This window comes from Diadema antillarum, unplaced genomic scaffold, assembly GCF_040938485.1.
Source record: "Diadema antillarum isolate AM-2024a unplaced genomic scaffold, OU_Dant_1.0 seq00001116_RagTag, whole genome shotgun sequence".
NCBI lineage: Eukaryota > Metazoa > Echinodermata > Echinoidea > Diadematoida > Diadematidae > Diadema > Diadema antillarum.
The window spans coordinates 292031-312160 of NW_027271930.1; the positions used below are offsets into that span (position 1 = coordinate 292031).

General features: G+C 38.8%; 1 protein-coding gene across 1 annotated transcript in view; it reads right to left on the bottom strand.

The window, feature by feature from the left end:
- Positions 1-279: 279 nt before the first annotated feature.
- LOC139743848 (uncharacterized) overlaps positions 280-20130 on the bottom strand; it is an 86078-nt gene continuing 66227 nt past the window's right edge. Inside the window, exons 5-6 of the mRNA XM_071654305.1 lie at positions 4749-4969; positions 280-1504 (exon numbers count right to left, since the gene is read on the bottom strand). Coding sequence (XP_071510406.1) covers positions 809-1504; positions 4749-4969 — 917 coding nt within the window. The 3' untranslated portion in view covers positions 280-808. The remainder of the gene's footprint in view (positions 1505-4748; positions 4970-20130) is intronic.

Below are 20130 nucleotides of genomic sequence, written 5' to 3' on the forward strand. Positions count from 1 at the left end.
AAGACATTTTGGAAATTAAATATAGCAACAGCCTATCCCCAAATGTCATCAAAACCCTTCTCTCCTTAAAAAACAAACAAACAAACAAACAAAGAAGGGATAATTTTCATCAGCAAAAGGTATTCAGCTGGCTGTGGTAGATATCCTACAGATTTTGCGATGCACAACACTGTATTTTTATTCTCAGTCATCTTACATGACATATGAGTTAATCAGTACACACTAAAATGGAATGAAATAGAATAACATGCATGAGGAATGCATCATTTATCCCTGACCACTTGAGCAAGAAAAGCATTCACATCAAGTGCTTAGCACATGTATATCCATCCTTCTTTATATTTGTCCAGAACACACACAAAAAGTTTCAACCTATTCGGGACAATTTGATTTCTCTGGCTGACTATCTAATACTTTCCTGAAGCTATGAAGCTATCACTTGTTCATATCATAAAGGACAAAAGAATGTCACACTTTGTAGTTCTCACAGCATTCCTTTTATTGTGGAATGAAGGAAGGGATTTGAAGTAGAAATAACTCTAAGACATCACTGGTTTTAAACATGTGTTATATATTCAATATTATACAAGTCCAAAGCAGTTAATATGTTAACAATAAGAAAAGATATACCACTCTATCCCATGTGGTAAATAGATATAGCATGTCACTCTCTAAAGGGGAATCTTTAATTCCAGTACTAGCAGCACAGTCAATTCTGTAATACAGTACATTTTATCAAGATAGAAATTTGTAATCAGCTGACAATTGTTATTGTAAACACAATGCACTATTGCAAGATATGTCTTTCTCATAGTAAAATCAACTCAGAGCTGACAAGGAGGTGATCTGATGGATTAAGTTCCTCGGGGAGAACATCTTCTATGAGATGCAGGGCTTCCAGAAACCAAGTTCTTGATAACATGGACAGCACTAGTAGTCCCAACAAACTGACTGTAAGGTTAACGAGAGCCAGGTTGCGGCAGGATGAAGTTACAGTGCGGAGGCAGGAGGCGAAGTGCAGATGACGTAGGTGCCTCCATGACGGGGCCAGAGGGAGAAGGGGACAAGTTCGGGTCATGCTGGAGCCCTGATGGCCGAGGGTGCTGCCTCGAATCATGGCCAGTACTATCTGCACCAGTGCCAGCAGAAGCTGCAGGCAGAAGAAGGCAAAGATCGCTCGCGCAAGGAGGTAACGACGATATGATCCTACACTGCACTCCCTGCAGTTTGGCAGAGAGCAAAAGTTTTTGTTGCCCCCAGCAATGCACACACCACAGCGGCACGATCCATGAGGGCCGCAATCATACCCACAGTCTCCGCCCACTTCTCCGTAGTAAGTCCTCCGCGCCGCCTCGATTACGGCGGCTCGACGAGCAAGAATAACTTGTCTTTTGTAGTTCACTGCATACTCCTCCCCCCAACCTCTCAGTTTGGTCCCGACGACACGGAAGTAGCGATTGCTGACCAAAATCCTGTCTGGTCTGCTCACAAAACCTGGTGAAGGCTGCCATTGAGAAAGTCAAGGTAGACAAAGAAAAATAATGTTAATCTACAAGCTAATAGCTTACTGCCTTTTTCATGTGTTTCTTTCTTTCTTTCCTTGTTTCTTTGTTTCATCAATATCAAATTTACTATACAACACAACCACTGAAACTCTGTTTGAATGGACGATGAAAACTTGATAACCTGTATTCAATGCTAACAATTGGGGTTTTTTCCAGTCGTTTTTAAAGTGAATGCTCGTTACGTGTTTTTTTCCTTCTGGTGATAAGTTACACATGAATGACAATCAATTCACACGCTTTTGTGACTAATGTGATGTAAATGGCATCTGTGCTTGTTCATGATAACGGTATTTTCAGATCAGCTACTGACTTAAATGGCCAGCTGGCTTTCTGTTTAGAAATGACTTGTTACAGTAAAAACTGTTTCATGAGGGAAACTGAAGAAAATTTGATAACAAATCCTTTACTATTACCTCATCAAAGGTAAAGTTTTGACATACTTATGAGTTTCCCTCTACATCATCAGTCAATGTACACGACTATGACTAGACAAACTTGGCACAATGAGAATTGTCTTGTCTGATTTTTTATTTTTTTTTAAAGGTAGCATCAGGCAAGAGAAACGCCTGTTTTGAAGTTGACAAGCTATCATTTAGTTGAAATACTGACTAAAAATTGATCACATCCCAGTTTATTCGGTAGCACAGCACAGCATTATGATGCCATGAACAGAGAAAGAAAACATGGCTATACAAACACTGGCAGCACAAACAAGTAAATCAATGTTGCCATTTCCAGTGATGACTCCCAAGTGGGCGATTTGAGGTGATTCACTGGTACCTCTCCCCATACATCAAACAGGAACAACTTGTCACTGTCATTCATGATCAAGATGAGAGTCCATCATATGGCAGAAATTTAAACACACAGACACAGACAGACAGACGCACAAACACAAGCACACACACATACACATACACAAAAATTCCTTCCCCCTGGGTGTGCAGACTACATCACTCTGGGGGCACACACTTCAAATTCTTCAAAACATACGATTCATTTTTGCCACTCATGACTGAAATTCTCTCTCTCTCTCAAAAGAGAAAAAGCTGACTGCAGCGATGAGCCTGTCATATCTAGGAGCCAGTCAGATGACAGGAGGGGCAGATCTCCCATCCTAATCACAAAATGGTGAATGTGGATGAAACGTGACATCCCTGGATGTGGACAGGAGGAATACATCAGGTTACTACTTCAGGGTTATTTCAGATACACAAAGGGCTTTCAGCGGCTGTTCTGTGATTGCATAGCAACCAATAACTTTTCATCATCAACGCATCATACATCAGCACTACCCACTGTTGCATACTCAGGAAATACTGTCTCACATACACAGCAAACTTACAGGTACAGATTATTTTAGACAGCAAAGCACTCTAATTCAAGTGAATAAATGGATCAATGGACTTTGTCCGTGGGTATGATTGTTAGTATAAAATGGGAATTAATCCAATGAAGACATTTTGATAGATTAATGGAGGCATGACAGAAACAAGAACAAGGAAATTGAAAAGAGGCCAGTAATCCCATTAAAGGGGAAAATAAGCTCACACAGACAAATTAAAAAGAGCCAGAAAGTTTCAGTGGTCGAGAGTAAAAGACATGCCTGGGTCCATCCCTCCCCATTTTACATCATCTTCACCAGACAGCTTGGAAACTGTTTCATAACTGAGGGGGAGACAAAACATCCTCATTCAGGCTGGCCCTTTTCCCAGGGACCCCCTCACACGAGGGAGATATATTGACTGGAGAAGGGAGCGGATGAAAAACAGAGTGAAATGAAAAAAAAGTTGGGGCTTTGACATTCAAAAGTGACAGATAAGAGTGAGGGGCATTACGAATGAGCCTAATTAGGAGTCTAGACAATAGAATCTGGAGAATCTTTCTGGGTATGATGGCTAAAGTTAGATAGTGGAGTAATCTTCCGAAATGGGATTTAAATGCCAGACAACTAGGGGATTTGGAGGAAATGGAAAGCAGGGTGGATAACTTTGGACTCCATCTTGCCAACGAGATGATGATGGTGATAATAGCACAGAGATGATCGAGAAAAGAGCCACTCTTAATTGGTGGAGGAGTTTCCTCCTCGTGTTTTGCCACGTGAAGAGAGACTCCTTGTGTTTTCCAAGTAAGAAGAGAAAAATGGGAGGGACAGGCACAACAGGGGTGAACGCCACCTGACCCGGGACCAAGAAATGGATGGAGAAAAGGAAGGAGTAGAAACAAATGGGAGCAAGTGTCAAAATCAGAGTGCGGAAAGGGAAGAGAAGGTAAGTAAAGATCTCATCAATAGCTAAAATGAAATGGCTGTGTCATTCAATGTAATGAAAGAAAAAGAAAAATCAAAGAAGAGGGGAAAGGGGGGGGGGGCTTGATGATCAGCTAAACTTCAAAACCAATCCAACTTTGATGCAACTTTCCTGCAGTGATGTATGATGGTACGAAACTAACTAAACTGCAATTACATTTTCAGGGGTCGCACAAACAATCAAAATGTACTATTGTCTACCTGTATGGTGTCTACACAACCCATTTGAGGGGATGGTATTATGATGATTAAAATTTACAGTGTCATTTCCCTCTGTAGCTCTGCCCAAATGTCCCTACAGGAACCAGATTCACCTTTTGTCTGCATTCCCTACCCATAAGAATGATATGATCAGAATGGATTGTGATATAGAGGAGAACACATTTCATTGAGGAGGGCATAATGACTGTACAGTATGTCCCCCAAAAAATTACAATCAAATTTTCGCACTGATAATACCCAAAATGATTAAACTGTCTAAATGCTACTTCAGGATCTTAGAATATAACATCTTCGCTCTATCTTACAGAAAACCCCATTCAATTTGGTTAAGTGGTCACAGAGAAATGTGGAATGTTCGAAAGCACGTCATGAGTCTGATTCTTCCAAGTTTAGCACTTCGATGCTTTTGTGTGTGAACACAAAAGACAAAACTTGGAAGGAAGATATTCTTGACATCCTCTACAAAATTTATCATTTCTCTTTGACCACTGAAGCAAATCGAATGGGGTTTTCTGTAAGATGTGGGCAATGAGTTATAGTTTCATACCCTGAATTTGTATTTGGATTGATTCACTATTTTTTAAGATATCATTGCGAAGGGTCCCGCTGTAATTTTTTTTTGGACATACAGTATAAGAGGTTGGTGCCCTCACCATATTGCTGAATGTGAATCCATCCAGGCCATAGTTGGCCACCTTCCAAGCATCGTCGTAGGCAGTCAGCTCCGACTCCACAGTAGGGTTCTTGGACTTGGCGTACTTCGGACACTTGTTCTGGGTGGAGAAGTAGCCCAGGTGGAAACCCTCCAGTGGACCCTCATAGTATACATAAGTGTTGAAGTCACCCAGGATTAAGGAATACTTGGGCTTCTTGTCTGCACATCACAAAAAGACAGATACCACAAAGAAAAGAGGGGAATATATGTCAGTTAAACATTGCTCTACAACCCTTATGATAACTAATCCATGCTAATTGAATGCATGAACTACCAGTGGTTCTGCTGCAACATACTGTATTTGTGATGGTATATCAACATTTCAAGACAGCTTGCCATTGTCTCTGCTACCCTAATAAACTTTTGACCCCTTTTTGAGGCAAGCTTTCACCTACCATATGCGACAACATGCAAACCTATTCCACCCCGTAGACTCTGGGAACACTACACACATTTTGGCTATAAAAAAAAGAAAGAAAAAGAAATGTTTAGAGAAAAAACAAAATCCAAAATTGACAACCAGTCATGTTTGCACCTGAGTGCTGTCTAGCACCATCAGCTTAAATTCCCTGAAAAAATATGGATGACTAGGTAAGTGCTGTAAGTCAATCAAATTCCAGGAAACAAGGTAAATAGCAGCTCTTCCTGGCAAGAACCTGTAAAGAGAGCAAAGGCGGTGTGAAGATGAGACAGAGGGAGATTGGGGAACACATGTATCTTCTCATAACATGCCTTTCTCTCATCCAACCTTGAGGGGGTAAACCAATTACTTCACTGATTGCAAAGAAGCATGTCAAGACAGATGCTATTGTCGCTTTAGTCGAAATTCTATGGCAATGACATTTGTGTGTTCTCTCATATTCACAGATAGGATGTGCCATTTTTGTCCCGTCTTTGCCATTAAAAAAAAGAAGTGGTGGAGGGTATGGTGGGGGTTCCTGGAGACAATGAACCCCTACTGAACTCCCCGTCTTTCCCTGGGGAAGTGGGTCTGCAGACAGACCCATCCATCCCAAATTAGACTCAATGCATCACCGTGCCATACTATATCTTCCCCTGTAATCTCCAGCAAACTGTCGCCCAATAATGCCGGGGAAAAACAAAAGCTTTCCAAACACAGAAACTTGGGCTCTAAAACATGGAAACAAATATTACAGAATGCAGCTCAAGTATGGAGTGAGGAATAATTATGGAGAGAGGTTCTCAAAGAAAATGAAGAGGACATTGACACTGCAGGACGCCACACATTGAAATAACCACAAATGGAAAAATGCAGAGCTGGAATGAACTACAAAAGAGCAACTTAAGTGAACAGACAGGTTTGTCGAAGGTATCAAAGTTTGCTCTCCAATTAATACCTAAGAATTATTAAAGGAGGTAAAAGAAGAACTTTGGTTTGGTATATGGCCAGTGACATTTTTTGTGCTTTTACTTTACAATCACAGACACCATAAAAAGTCACACAAATTTTCCAATAGGTAATTTCAGTCAACTTAGCTGATTTCGGGCTTTGGTAGTGTGGTGTGTGTGTGTGTTTTTGGAGGGGGGGGGGCAGAGTTACCCTTGATTTGATAGATGTTTGGAAGTGTAGCAATAAATATGAGTAGTTAAGAGTGATGTACCTCTATTTGATGATTTTTGTAATCAAAAAAATAAATCTCTCCCTGTATTTTGATGTCTTTTCTTCTCTTGAACTCATTTTTTCTTCCACTGTGTAATTTACAATCTGAATAATGGAGATATGTGCGATAACAATGAGTTTAAAAGCTTTCATGGAGTTGTCTTTCTCCTATGATATTTTCATATTAATTTTTTTCTTCTCTCTCTCTCATTATATATCTGAGTTACATAAAGATACGGACTGAATGGAGAATTCTACATCTGTACATATTGGATGTAGACAGAGTAGCACATGAAACATAGAATCATGATATGTTTATAAACATTTCCTTGCACAACAATAATATCTGTTGGTTCTGATAGTCTTTCATATCCTGTATATGCGACATTGTTAGTGAGTCTAATTTTTCATGAATCGGGACTTCCCGACAATTTCGTGAGTGTTTAACTTCGTGATTGTGGAGTACAGTACTGAAGAGAGAAGCGTGTGTGTGCACATCAAATTCATGTCGGGATCAGAGTTAATATTTTTGCATGATTTTAAATTTGCGAATGGCACCCGACTCATGAAATTCGCAAAAATAAAAACCTCACAAAAATATTGGAAAATATACAGAATTCACCAAGAAACTAGACAAAGTCATGCCAATTAACAATGTCAAATAATGGAAAAGTTTGTTTAAACTGAGGGCGCTATCCAAAGTCCACACCATGTCATGCATCCCTGTCATCTAACAGACAATACCGTACGAGCTGAAATTTTCGTGGCGGTTTTATTTTCGCGAATCGCCTTGGAACCGCAAAAATAACAACACATGAAAATAACAACACGTGAATAATAAGTTCAGTTAGACCCTCGCAACCACAAAATTAACAAGAGGCGAAAATATCCTCCAAGTAGCAATTCGCAAAAATATCTGTACGTGAACATTTCAGCTCGTACAATAGTTCCACATCTTCAGTAGATAGCCTTCGATTCTCAGCCTTCCTGCCATATATTACTAATTACCGGCAGTAAAATCCAACGGACTGCAAAAAGGTGGCTTGTGGAAAACTAGAAGGGTTATTCCAAGTCTACTAGTGAGTTTACAGCCTTTTTATTCATAACAACATTGCACAAACATACAGGATTTGGCAATTGGAAAATTGCAGCGATTCTCAATGGTAGTAAGATATCAAATTGGTTCTTCAATCACACAATATACACGCACACACAAACATACAAACATATGAACACGTAACTTATTGAATTATGTGTGTGTGTACACACTAAATACATGTAAACATGTATGTATGTATGTATGCATGCATGTATGTATGTGTGTATGTGATTGTGTGTATGTGTCTACATGTTCAAATGGCATGTTATGGCCATAAATTGAATACTAAAATGTGTCCTCAGTGGGTGTCATAATTCATCCTCCTATGCAAACTCTGCTGGCTGGAAGCTCAGTTAATTGGGGTCCATGCCTTGAATTTGAAGCCCAGGACGTCCGCCCCCCCCCCCCCCCCCCCCCCCCCATTTGGAGAATGTATCACTAGCTTCTATTATCCCCATTCGAGGACCCTTCTTTGTAATTTACACAGAACATCACGGCCGGCGTAGATAAACCACGCGACCAGACTTTCCCTTTCCATCTCGTCCCTCTTTGGGCATAAATCAAAACCTCCCACCATTTCCCCCTGCCTGATGCAAGAATAACAAACATTAATTCCCGTTTTCTTGCCTCCACCGAAATCTGGGCAAACTGTGGTACTGTTCACCGCCCTTTTCTCTCTCTCTCCTCCCATCTCTTGGATCTCCTCTCAAGGGACTGATGCCATCACTCGCCAAATAGATGCTGAAGAAAAATTTTGGCTCACAGTAACTTGCAGCAGTGATTCTTCAAAATTACTTTCTGAAGGTTGTTATGATACACATGAGACATTTTCATGACCCATGTGGGTGCTTTTCTCCAGAAAGCTGCAAGAGTTGTAGCCCACTGCAGAGTTAGCCCACTCCCGTAATCCATTAACGAAATTTTGAGAACTTTGGAGTAATATGAGTTCTACGAAAAGGGAGCCAATTTGCATAGGACCTCTTTTTAGTGAGAATCAGCCCTCTCTAGTGTGGTTACTTTCGGTCCCTAGATGACAGTCCAACGAATTTATTTGAGAAATGAAAGGCAGTATGTCTCAAATGATTGAGCACCTATACAAAAATAAACAAGCCTAATCTGCATTCAAGGAAGTACTTTATACCATATGTCCCCTATAAAAATTACAGTGGTAGCCTCTGCAATGATAACTTCATAAATAATGAATCAATCCAAATACAATTTCAGGGTATAAAACTATAACTCATTGCCCACATCTTACAGAAAACCCCATCTGATTTGCTGCAGTGGTCAAAGAGAAATGAGAAGTTTTGTAGACCATGTCAAGAATCCCTTTCCTCGAAATTCTGTCCATTGTGTTCACACATTTACATGCAGTTTTGAGAGCATCCAAGTGCATAACTTCGAAGAATCAGACCCATGACATGCTTTACAACAATCCACATTTCTCAATGAGCACTTAACCAAATTGAATGGGGTTTTCTGCAAAATAAAGCTATGATGTTACATTTTAAGACCCTGAAGTAGCATTGAGACAGTTTAATCATATTGGGAGTTATCAATGTGAAAATCCAATTGTAATTATTATTTTTTTTTTATTTTTTTTTTTTTGGGGGGGGGGACATACTGTACTGCTAAAAACTTATTTTCGTGAGGGTTTGATTTTCGGGAATTATGCAAATCACTGTTGGGCCGCGAATTTAAGAGCACATGAAAATATCGCCACCTGATCTTGATTGCAGTAGGTACCTTTGTGCATTCAGTTGCATACTATTAAAGTACAAGTGCATTAATCCGTTGAAGACGAGTCCCGATAACACTTGGGCAAGTGTCTATGAAAATGTGTGTTGTAGCAAAATTAAACCATCCTCAACGGGTTAAAGGTCCTGTTTACCTTTGGTAACAGTGATTTCAAAAATGTTCAAGATATCATATTTGATGCATATGTGTAGGTCTGTTGTATCACAAAACATCCTATCATATGAATTTTTGCAATAAAGCCTAAAATATAAGGAGATATCAGTATTTTTCTCACTAAACCATAACTGTAGACGGTTCAGTCTGGCAACATCTTTACTATAACTATTGTTCACATTTTGTGTATTTAACAACACTTAACATTGATTATAAGGATTCACATTTTTACAGTGGTTGTTTCTATCCTAAACCTACATTTTAGAACTATTTTAAAGCACTAATGCTGGGTTTTTGTTTCATCTGCAAATGGTAAATTATGCCTTTAAAGTGGGGAGTGAACAGACAGACATTAGTGCACTTACAACAACCTCTGTGTCAAATCATGAAAACATCTCGTGAAAACGTCTGTGACCTCCTCATTCTTAAACATATCTTTACACAAAAACAACAGCTTTTACAGTAGTCTCTCATATCACACAACTGTGGAGTAATGTTGGCAGCGCATCTGGAAACTAAAACAGAGGTTTAAGACTCCCTGCACAGATGCCATTCTGAAATACGAAGTTCGGGACAGCACGTGAATGGAAGAGTGAGGCCAAACATCATCCAATCTTCTGCCTTGCCTGTCACAAATGTACCCTCCCCCGACACTCCGAATCTACCCCCTTCTTCATCTGCTCCCAGCCTTCACATCAGCCCATTAAATGCCCAATGGGTCGGGACAGCCTGCAGCAATTGCTACAATGTGAAGGGTCGAGGTTTGGACACTTGCACGCAATGAAGTATGACCTGATCTGCTCCTCTCTATTCTGGCCTCTTGCTGAGAAGAATGCAACAACACATTAAACAGTCCTAATGGGTATTTCCACCTTTGTCTGTCAAACATTTGGGTTTTTTTTTGGTCAATACCAGGGTTCCTGCACCTCTTACAAAATTACATTCCCCTTTTCCATGACTTCTCCATGTAAAATTTTAAAAATCCAAGACGTTTTTTTGGACAGTAACTTCATGAAAACCTATGTGGTTGGTGTTGAATAAATGGAAATCACTATTAGATAAATAGTCTCCATGTTAAGTGTCAGTGTGCATACAATGAAATATTTTCCTTAAAAAAATAATATTGCAAAAAAGAAAATCACTAAATGCAAAAGAAATATATAAAAATTGATTAATTTCCATTAATTTTCCATAATATACTTATAATACTGCATTTTCTATGACTTTTCCAAGCCTGGAAGAGCATTTTCAAAATTCCATGACTCTTCCAGGTTTTCCATGATTAGGGGAACCCTGCAATACTTTGTCAAACTTTGGAGTAGAGGATGATGATTTGTAGAATTTAATTCAATACAGATTCCTTATTGATCTAAAAAAAAAAAAAATCATAAGATAAACAGGCTACGGTACTTGTCAACACTTGATAATATTATAGATAAGAAACAAGTGCTGAGATGGATCTATTATTTTAGTATAGAGCCCTAAAGCTTACTAATCAAGCATACATTCCAAATATGATAACCCTATAAGAGCAAGAATATGTTTGAAGTTTAAACTGTGAAATGACATGAAATTTATTCATATTCCACATAGTGGACATTATATCATATATATACAGAGTACGATATAAACAAAATATTGTGACTTTTTTTTTGGGGGGGGGGGATACAATCACAAATGTGGAGGGGACTACTAAGAAGCGCTGCTTGTAAAATGTAGACCCCCTATGAAATGCAGACAAATATGATATCAAAGAAAAGGCAAAGTTTAAACTTTGCTATATCATTCTGTTTTTGCTAGTGTACGAGCAAACAAAATTTTAACCTTAACTACGTCATCCAATGGCCTTCACATAATCATGCACGTGCACACACACACACACCCACACACACACACACACATACACACACACACACACACACATCTGCAGTTGTGTCCAGTAAGTCTTGAGCATCAGATGGCGTGATGATGTCTTACAAAAGCACTGATGAGATACTTTTCCCCATTAAAATCAAGAACATGTCCTGCTGATTTCTGGCCTACCCAATCAAACACATTTTAGGTTTGGACAAACAACTGACTCACAGTCACTGCACAACATCAATATCACCAACTCTTTAAAGGGGCATAGTCCCGGTAGTGTAGAGGGCGCTGTTGATGATACTGCCGATCACCGTTAGCATTGATACAAAGATTACCGAAGTTGAGCTGTCGTCAAGAGTAAAGTGCGTAGGTGTTGCTAAGTAACGTTGCCTTCGTTGTCTTCTCTGTGCATCGCGCAGTCTGTAGTAATGCCAGGGTGCGTGCATGTGTGCTTGTTATTATGACATCACAAAAGAAGTTTGCTAGAGCTGTCATCCCCCTCAGCCGAATCATGAGCCGAACTGTGATCGGACCACTGACTACAGTGGATCGGACTTCTTCGGACTCGGGGAAGTGGGCCAAAGCGTAAGCGCTAAAGAGGAGTCGATAGTGTAGGTCTCTATAGGAAACTTGCGCCGTGCGCCCGCGTACGCATTTGACTAAAACACCGGGACTATGCACCTTTAACAAGCACACCTACACATTCATACACTTACCCTGTCTTTCCGTTGTCCTCCTACTCCCTGTTCTCCCCTCCCCCTACCCCCCCCTTTCTCCTCCCCCTCCCCCACACTCATTGTCAGTATTTCCAAACAGGCCAAAAAAACAACAACAAACAAGGAATTTGACTGCTGTGTAGTCAACTGTCATTTTTTCCTGCATCTCACACAGTCACTACAGAAGTCATACACGTATATGACCCTTCATTTTGATATACTTTGGTGAGTTCATTGGTCTTGACCACTGACCAAGGATTGACCTTGAAGACCATCTGCACAATGAAAATATTTTCCATTTCATTTTTATCCATTGCACCAATTACTGTAATCACTGGACTTATCTAATAGAATATACATGTATGAGGAGAAAATGGCATTTTAACTACTGACCTTTGACTTTAGATCACTGCCCTTTTAAAGTAATACCATTCCAGGCTAAAGCTAAGGCTAGAAAGTCAAAAGATAACAAACTTCAATGACCTTTAACCTAGCAGTTTGACCTTCTACCATTATCATGTTTATGCAACTTAGACAAAAATTTGTTACTGCAAGAGTACAGTCACCAATTTGAGAACAAAGTCATCTGCAACAAATTAGCCAAAACTAAATGTTGGAGTTTTTACCAGATTGAAATTTTTACCTAAAAACATATTGATTACATTGTATAATATCTTAACTCTCCCGTATTTGAATTACTGTTCGGTAATATGGGCCTATTCTAGTATGTCAAATGTGAATAGAATATTATTGCTTCAAAAGAAACTTATTCGTTTGATAAATCACAGTGATTATTATGCCCATACTACTCCAATATTTTACCAATTGAAACTTTTGAGGTTTCAAGATATTTATATTTATCAGTGTGCAATATTTATGTATTTGTGTTCTAACAATATGATTCCTAAAAGTTTATTCGATTATTTTAAGTTATATACTAATTGTAAATATAATATGAGAAATGTTAACGTATATAGTGTTCCTTTTGCCAGAACCTTGCCGTCTCAAAAATCGATATTTGTCAATGGACCTAAAATATGGAACGGAATTCCTCCTGATATTCGAGGCAGCACATCATTACGATTATTCCAAAAAAGATACAAGTTATACCTTCTAAATCAATACATTGAATTTTCTGATTGTTAGGCCGTTTGTGTGTAGGCGTGCGTATGTGTGTGTGTGTGTGTGTATCTGATAGGTGTGTGCAGCCATGTTTCAACTTGCTGAATTTGAGATGTTTTATATTAATCAAAAATATTTCCATGATATGATTTGTTATAATAATTTATATGTGTATATTTTTACTGGAGACAGGCTTAAATATAAGGCTGTGCCTTTCTGCTTGTCTCCTAACACTATCCAATCATTTTGTTTTGTTATACTTCTTATGAATGTTGTTGTAATGATAATGCTTTTGTGTAGTCTAATTGATTGTAATGCTGAATGTTTTTTGTTATATGTTGATTTTTTATGGAAGTGTTAAAAAAAGTGTAAATAAAAGGAAAGGAATGTAACACATGCAGGTCAGTCGGTAAAGTGAACAAATACTAGAGAGGACATGTATGGCAGAGGAATACATAAGAATATGATGTCTGCTTGGTCAGGCAATCATTACTCATGGTAAGGTAACATGTGACAGTGTATACAGAAAGAAATGTTCATTAGGCTGGCTGCAGTAACAAAACAATATTGTAAAAGTGGATAGTCTCGCGTAAGTAATTTTTGGGGCTCAGCCGCGTAAAGTGAATTTTGTGTGTTTTTATTACATTCCATGGAATCAAGACATTATTGCTGGAACATATGGCAAGCAAAATCATTCACATGCTTTTGTTTTCACACTATTTTCTGGTTGCGTGAAATGTGTGAAAATTTCCACACTACGAAAATTTCAACATTATATCCCACCATATATATTGCATTGTGCCCAAGCAAAAGAGTTTAAACATTATCTGCAATCCTATTATGCCAACTCAATATTTGAGATTGTTTTGTCTTGATTTGGCTTGCATTCTAGTTTCAGAAATAAAGGTGAACAGAACTAAAAATATTTCAAAAGTTGATTACTACCCTGCCCTACAGTATTGCTTTGTGAGAGTCCTTAGGGTGATGAAACCTTAGAAATCATGCATCTGTCTCGGCAACGTTTTTCCCTTATTTTTTGCCTATGTTGGTTACCACAGCAACACACCATAAGCCACCAAATGTTTCATGCACATCACATCCATACCTCCAGGACAAAATGTGTCCTAAATTTCATTTCAACTTGAGTTTTGCAATAAACACTGAAAGTTGCTCAAGCAGCGTCATTTCCTGATTTTTTTTTCTGTTGTCATACTGCGCTGTAACCATGTCAACGCACTTGCTAAACACTACTCTTGCAGTGTCTTGCACATCTTCATATCAAAGCCAACCAATGTGCCAATATCAGTTTGATTCAGCCAATAACTGAGAAAGAAGTTTACTTGGCAAGGTACTGCAATTTACCAACCCAATGTACGGGTACCAATGCTATGTATATCCTTATCTTACTTGTACCCTCTAACCTTTGTCTGGAAGGTATGTAATGGTTTTAATCAGTTCTGATGCTACAAAATGAATAGGTTGAATTCAAAAAGACAAAAAAACAAACTAGGCTATCAGGAAGAGCCCAGAATTTCTAGATAAAAATCACAAAGTGCGATACATACAAAAAATAGATAATCATGTTTATTTTTCCTGACTCTTGTTACAGGATGTGCATGTCAACACAGCCTTAGCATAGAAAACCATTCATCATCTCGATCTTAGGTCACAGCCTGCTCCTGGGGTCCATTTCATGAAGTCATCATGTAGAAGTATCTACATGAGTGGCCAAAGTCACTCGTGTGTAGCTATGACAGACTTTCAAAGAAAAGTAAAATCCATTTCATGAAGTCTCTCATAAGTGTGTCTTATGGGCAAAAAGTCTCTCCTAAGACTTTCAGGAAATGGACCCCTAGTTTTGGCATATCATGAAAAGGTGGCCAAAGGAAATGCTGATGGCTTTGTCTGTGATCTGAAAGTGACTTTGAGGAGCAAATGATGCTGCTGTGTTCATTCCCCCTCTCCTCTCTCCTTCTGTCATTTATCCTCTCTCACTCTCACTCAAATTAATCCAGACACACACACACACACACACACATACACACCATACACTTTAATCACCTGTCTTCAAGATCCCAGAGTTCTTCACACTGAAAAAAAAAAAAATAAATCACCCTCTTCGAGCAGGAGTCAACAATGTCTACAGTACAGTGTAGCAGTATAAACACTAGTAGGCTATAGCAGTATAAACGCTAGTATGCTTAAGCAGTATAAACACTAATATTGTTGATGCATTAAACCTTTCACTCTCATTCATATCACATTTATGTTTGTCTAATGAATATCTAGTAGAATCTCTTGTTTGCAAGTTCGGGTAAAAAGAGCAGAGTTTATCACCACACTAGGAGCCACAAGCAGAGTATAAGATAAATTATGACATTTGCAGAAAATTACACACTCAGTTTAATTTTCACATGACCGGACAAAGTCACAAGTATTCCTGGTAAAGTGAAAGAATTGTCATGAATGATTATCTTCACTTGTCACAGACTTGCAAGAAGAAATGCAAGGAGACAGCTCTTGACATTACCGACAGTATAGAGGAACATTTGTGAAGTATAAGACAAATGCATAATGCCACATGAAATGATATAAATTGAATGTGTTTTTGTGGCTCAGTGGATAAGACCACAGGCTGTCAATTATGAGGTCCATGGTTTAATTCCCCTGGCTGCAGTGCTTGAATATCTAATGTGCCCCAAGGCAAGGCACTTTATGATCATTGCCTTGTCTGGAGGGGAAGTTAAGGTGTCAGTCTCTTGGTTGCTTGCTCACATGCATTCATTGCTTCTTTAGTGGCCATGTTTAGAATAAATCAATTGAACTCAACTCAATTCAATTCAAATATGCAAATATGAATGAATAAGGAGTGATTAAATGATGCAATACATGACCCTGCATTAGAAAACCCACAAAAAAGGCACAGGACAATTCAATTTTTGTTTCATAGTTCTGATCAAGTTCTGAAAATGTTGATTCTCAGCAACATGTGCAGCTCATTAAACTCACATGATCCTCACCCACTGAAGGTTTTAGACTGGAAAATGAATGTGTAGCAAGCTACATTTCAAAGAGGGCTTTGAAGTTAAGAGTGACATTAAATGTCATGGTGATCTTTGCAAAGGGTTATCTTATCAACCTAACATTTAATACGTTCATGCACAACATTTCATTGATTATCATATCAAAGTATTCATGTTGCTGCTGACTGCATTCAAAGTTTCTGTACGTCTTCACATACCTCATCTGTAGGGGAAAAACAGAGAAACCAACTTAAAAGAAAAAAAGGTTCTAAAATAAGTGTGAAATCTTGATTTCATGCTTTCAAATTTTGAATTTTGATAGAAAAAGGGCATGTCTGTCAGAAAAATACGGAAAGCCCCAAATCACCCATCTAGTTCACCCAAATCAGTATTTTCAGGCCTACTGAAAATAAATCAAACCGTGCGACGTTCTGTGGGTTTTATGATGACTGATCACATCTGGTTTGAGACACTGCCTCAATAGTAATTGCTGCGTGTTTATCCATTCTCTCATTATCCACCAAATGTTATGGGTGGGCAATAATTAGAAAGAGTGACATCTATTTTCAGTCATAGTGACTTCTGATGTGGCAGGGAGACTTAGTATACACAGAATTGCCTTCAAACACAGGCATAAAAAGAAACCTCTACAGTTAGAATTACATCATGATCACAGTGGAAAGGTCATGATGTTTACCAGACACAGAGACTCCAACTCTCCCGTTTTCGATGGGAGATCTCCCGCCGAATGCCCATTTTTACAAAATCTCCCGTTCTCCCGCTTGAGAATTAATTTCTCCCGACCTGGCTCTGTGTCTCCCGTTTGAAATGATTTCTTACTTTTTGTCTTGGTTTGTTGAAAAATAAGCCTTAGATAACACGAGAGAGCATCAAGAACCCTACTTATTAGAGCTTCCAGGGTCCAAACGGGCCCTCGACCCCGGCCGCAAGGAACTTCGCGCTCGTGATTATGCGCTTCGCGCACATCAAGTTGGAGTCTCCCGTTTGCTAGGGGTCGCAGGCGGGAGAATCTCCAGATCAGAAGGTGCTTGGGGTTGGAGTCTCTGCAGACATGTAATCACTTCTAACATGAATATTTTGATTGCTTGAGTTGATCCCTCCGTAGACTTTGCACATGAAGGAATTTTATCTTTTTAAAGAATCAAATGAGGGGGGAAATTGAAGAGAACATTCTTATCAGCAAAGTCCCTTAACCAGCAATGGTCATTGTCACTGTATCCCCTGGATCAACCTGAATGATCCCATGTGTGCCATTGTATGAGAAATAAATAAAGATTTGAGTCATTACTCATCATCTGGGTCTAAACATCTAAGCAATGCACAAACCGTCACCAAAAAATAAAAGACAAGCACCAAGATTTTGCCATGCTGTACATGAAAAGCAGAGTTAAATGAAATCCTAATAAGACCTGTTAAGAACGCACAAGGTATGTGACCCCACAGCCAATAAATGTTGGAACATGAAGGGCAGTATCACCAAAAACTAGAACAACTGACCACACACCTCAACACCAAGTTTGAATGAAATTTAGAGAGTAACAACTAAGTTATGGCATTTGTAAACATTTTTGCAAGTGTTCATCTGGTCAGGGTAACCTTTGACCCTGCAAAAGGAAAATCAATGAGGGTAGCACAGCCAAAACCAATGGCTGCCTTAGCTTACCAACACTACATCTGTTTGTGAACTTTGAAGAATATCTATTTCAGTTACTCAGCGCACAGAGCACACGTAACTAGACCTTCCAAAATCAACCTTTACTTCAGCACACAACATCACACCAATAAGGGTCTCCATTGTCTCAAAGTATACTGTAATAGCAAATCTTTAAGGCAGCGATAAATATGACAAGAATGCACACAAGAAATGTGACTGGAAGCACATAATTGTAAATATCAGAATAAATTACAGCAGGCAGAAACACCATAAGACTGCATGAACCTTCAGTGGACAACCCCATACATCAAAACCAAAATGGAAAAAGATCCATCAAGCAACAACCAAGCTACTACAGTAAAAAAAAAAAGAAAAAAAATCCAGTCAGGTTGAGATTTGACCCTGTAAAAGCTGTACCATAGGTACAAGGTATCAATGAAGGCAGCACAGTCTAAAGCAATAGGTGTCTTTTCCTAATTATAATCCACCGCTACTGGAGTGCATGCATTCAGACCATTTTCAAGCTGGAACTGTTAACAACAACAACAGCAGCAGCAACAACAACAACAACCAACCAACCAACCAACAATAGGCACAACAGCTGTCCTATGATACACCTCCACGGCACAGTTGCTTGAAAACAGTCAAGAAAATGTGGTCAGTAAAGAGCTCATACAATCTGTGACATTTGTGAATATAAAAGTTTTAACACTGAGGGCACTGTTATCAAAGACTAGACAGACTTGGGTTGTCCCATTCATTAAATACCTAACTGCCAGAGATGTAGCCAGTAAAGTGACACAATAATGATACTTCTGCCTCTAAAAGTCTGATCACTAAGATCTGTTTTCACCAAAATGAGATGATACACATCTATAGGAAATTTGAGCAAAATTGGTTCAAAATAAATTGTGATTTTCATTGTGTTCACGATTCTCATGACACACTGTAAATGTACTTTGGAAGATACAGAATTTGACATGCACAGTCCTTGAGCAAAATATCAAGGGCAATCTTGTTTGTGGTACAAAAAAAAAGAAACATAAAAAACTTTGATGATTGTCTTTGTGAGGAACCAATTCGTCAGGTGAGAATGAGAAGGGTGTAAAGTTGACACTAAACCCATTAATGTTTGAGACAACTTAACGCCCTTCTCATTCTCAAACCATTGAATTACAGCTTCCAATAAGCTGCAGTACAAAACATAAAGAAGGCAAAGCTTTCCCTAACAATCCTTCACAGTCTCTGTGCATTTCAAGGAAATTATTTATCAAAAGGAAAGCATTTGCTAAACTTATTCTTGTTACCTATTGTTAAGGAGATATTAAGCACCATTTAAAGGGACTGTATACAGTACTGGTTGAAGTGAAGATTCAGCTTGTAATGTCTTGCAAGATATTTAGAAACCACTCTATGAAATGTTATAGAGCATACAATTCTAGGGGAATCAAAAGTTTATTTGATGAAAATCGGTTTTGAAATGACTGAGATATCTAAAATCTGGGAAAAACAAAGAGACCCTAATAAAAGTCGTGGCCTGACAATTTTATTAGGATCGCTTTTTTGGATATCTCGGCCATTTCAAGGCCAATTTTCATCAAATACTAGTAAATGTTGAATCCTTCTTGAAATTACATGCTCTTTCATATTTCATAAGAGGTTTCTCATTATCTCACCACAAATTGTTATAAACCTGAATCCTCACCTCAACCAGTACTGTACAGTCCTTTTAAGATGCATGAAAATATTGTGAGCATTGCTTCAATGGGACTGTTTTCATTATGGAATCTGAATACCTGATGATCAAAAATTATTATGACAGTCACTGATTCCTCTAAAGGCATCAAATCCTATGCTATAAATACACATGCCAAAATAATAAACATCCAGTCTTTTAAGAGATCGAGATAAAGAGATTGAGCTTTGAAAGGAAAGAGGGAAGCTGGCTGGGTCTGACTAGGAGTGACAGCATGTAAGCATGCCCAAGAATCATAATATTTCACTAAGGCCCTCACGGCATTCCAACATAAAGAGTAGCATTCCTTGCTATCAAAACACATTTCCATTAAAGTTGTCAAAAACTGAGTGTATGTGTATGTGTTGGGGGGGGGGGGTGAGAGCTGACATCCAAGAATGGCACAGATGGGACTGAACCATCCACAAGTCATTACAGGACGAAAATTTTAAGTGTCAGCATACCTATTTTTATGCAGTTTGACAGCCTCTTCGTCTTAAGTACCACCACAGGGAGAAACAAAGGCAGACTTGAGCGTTAACCAAACAGTGAGTC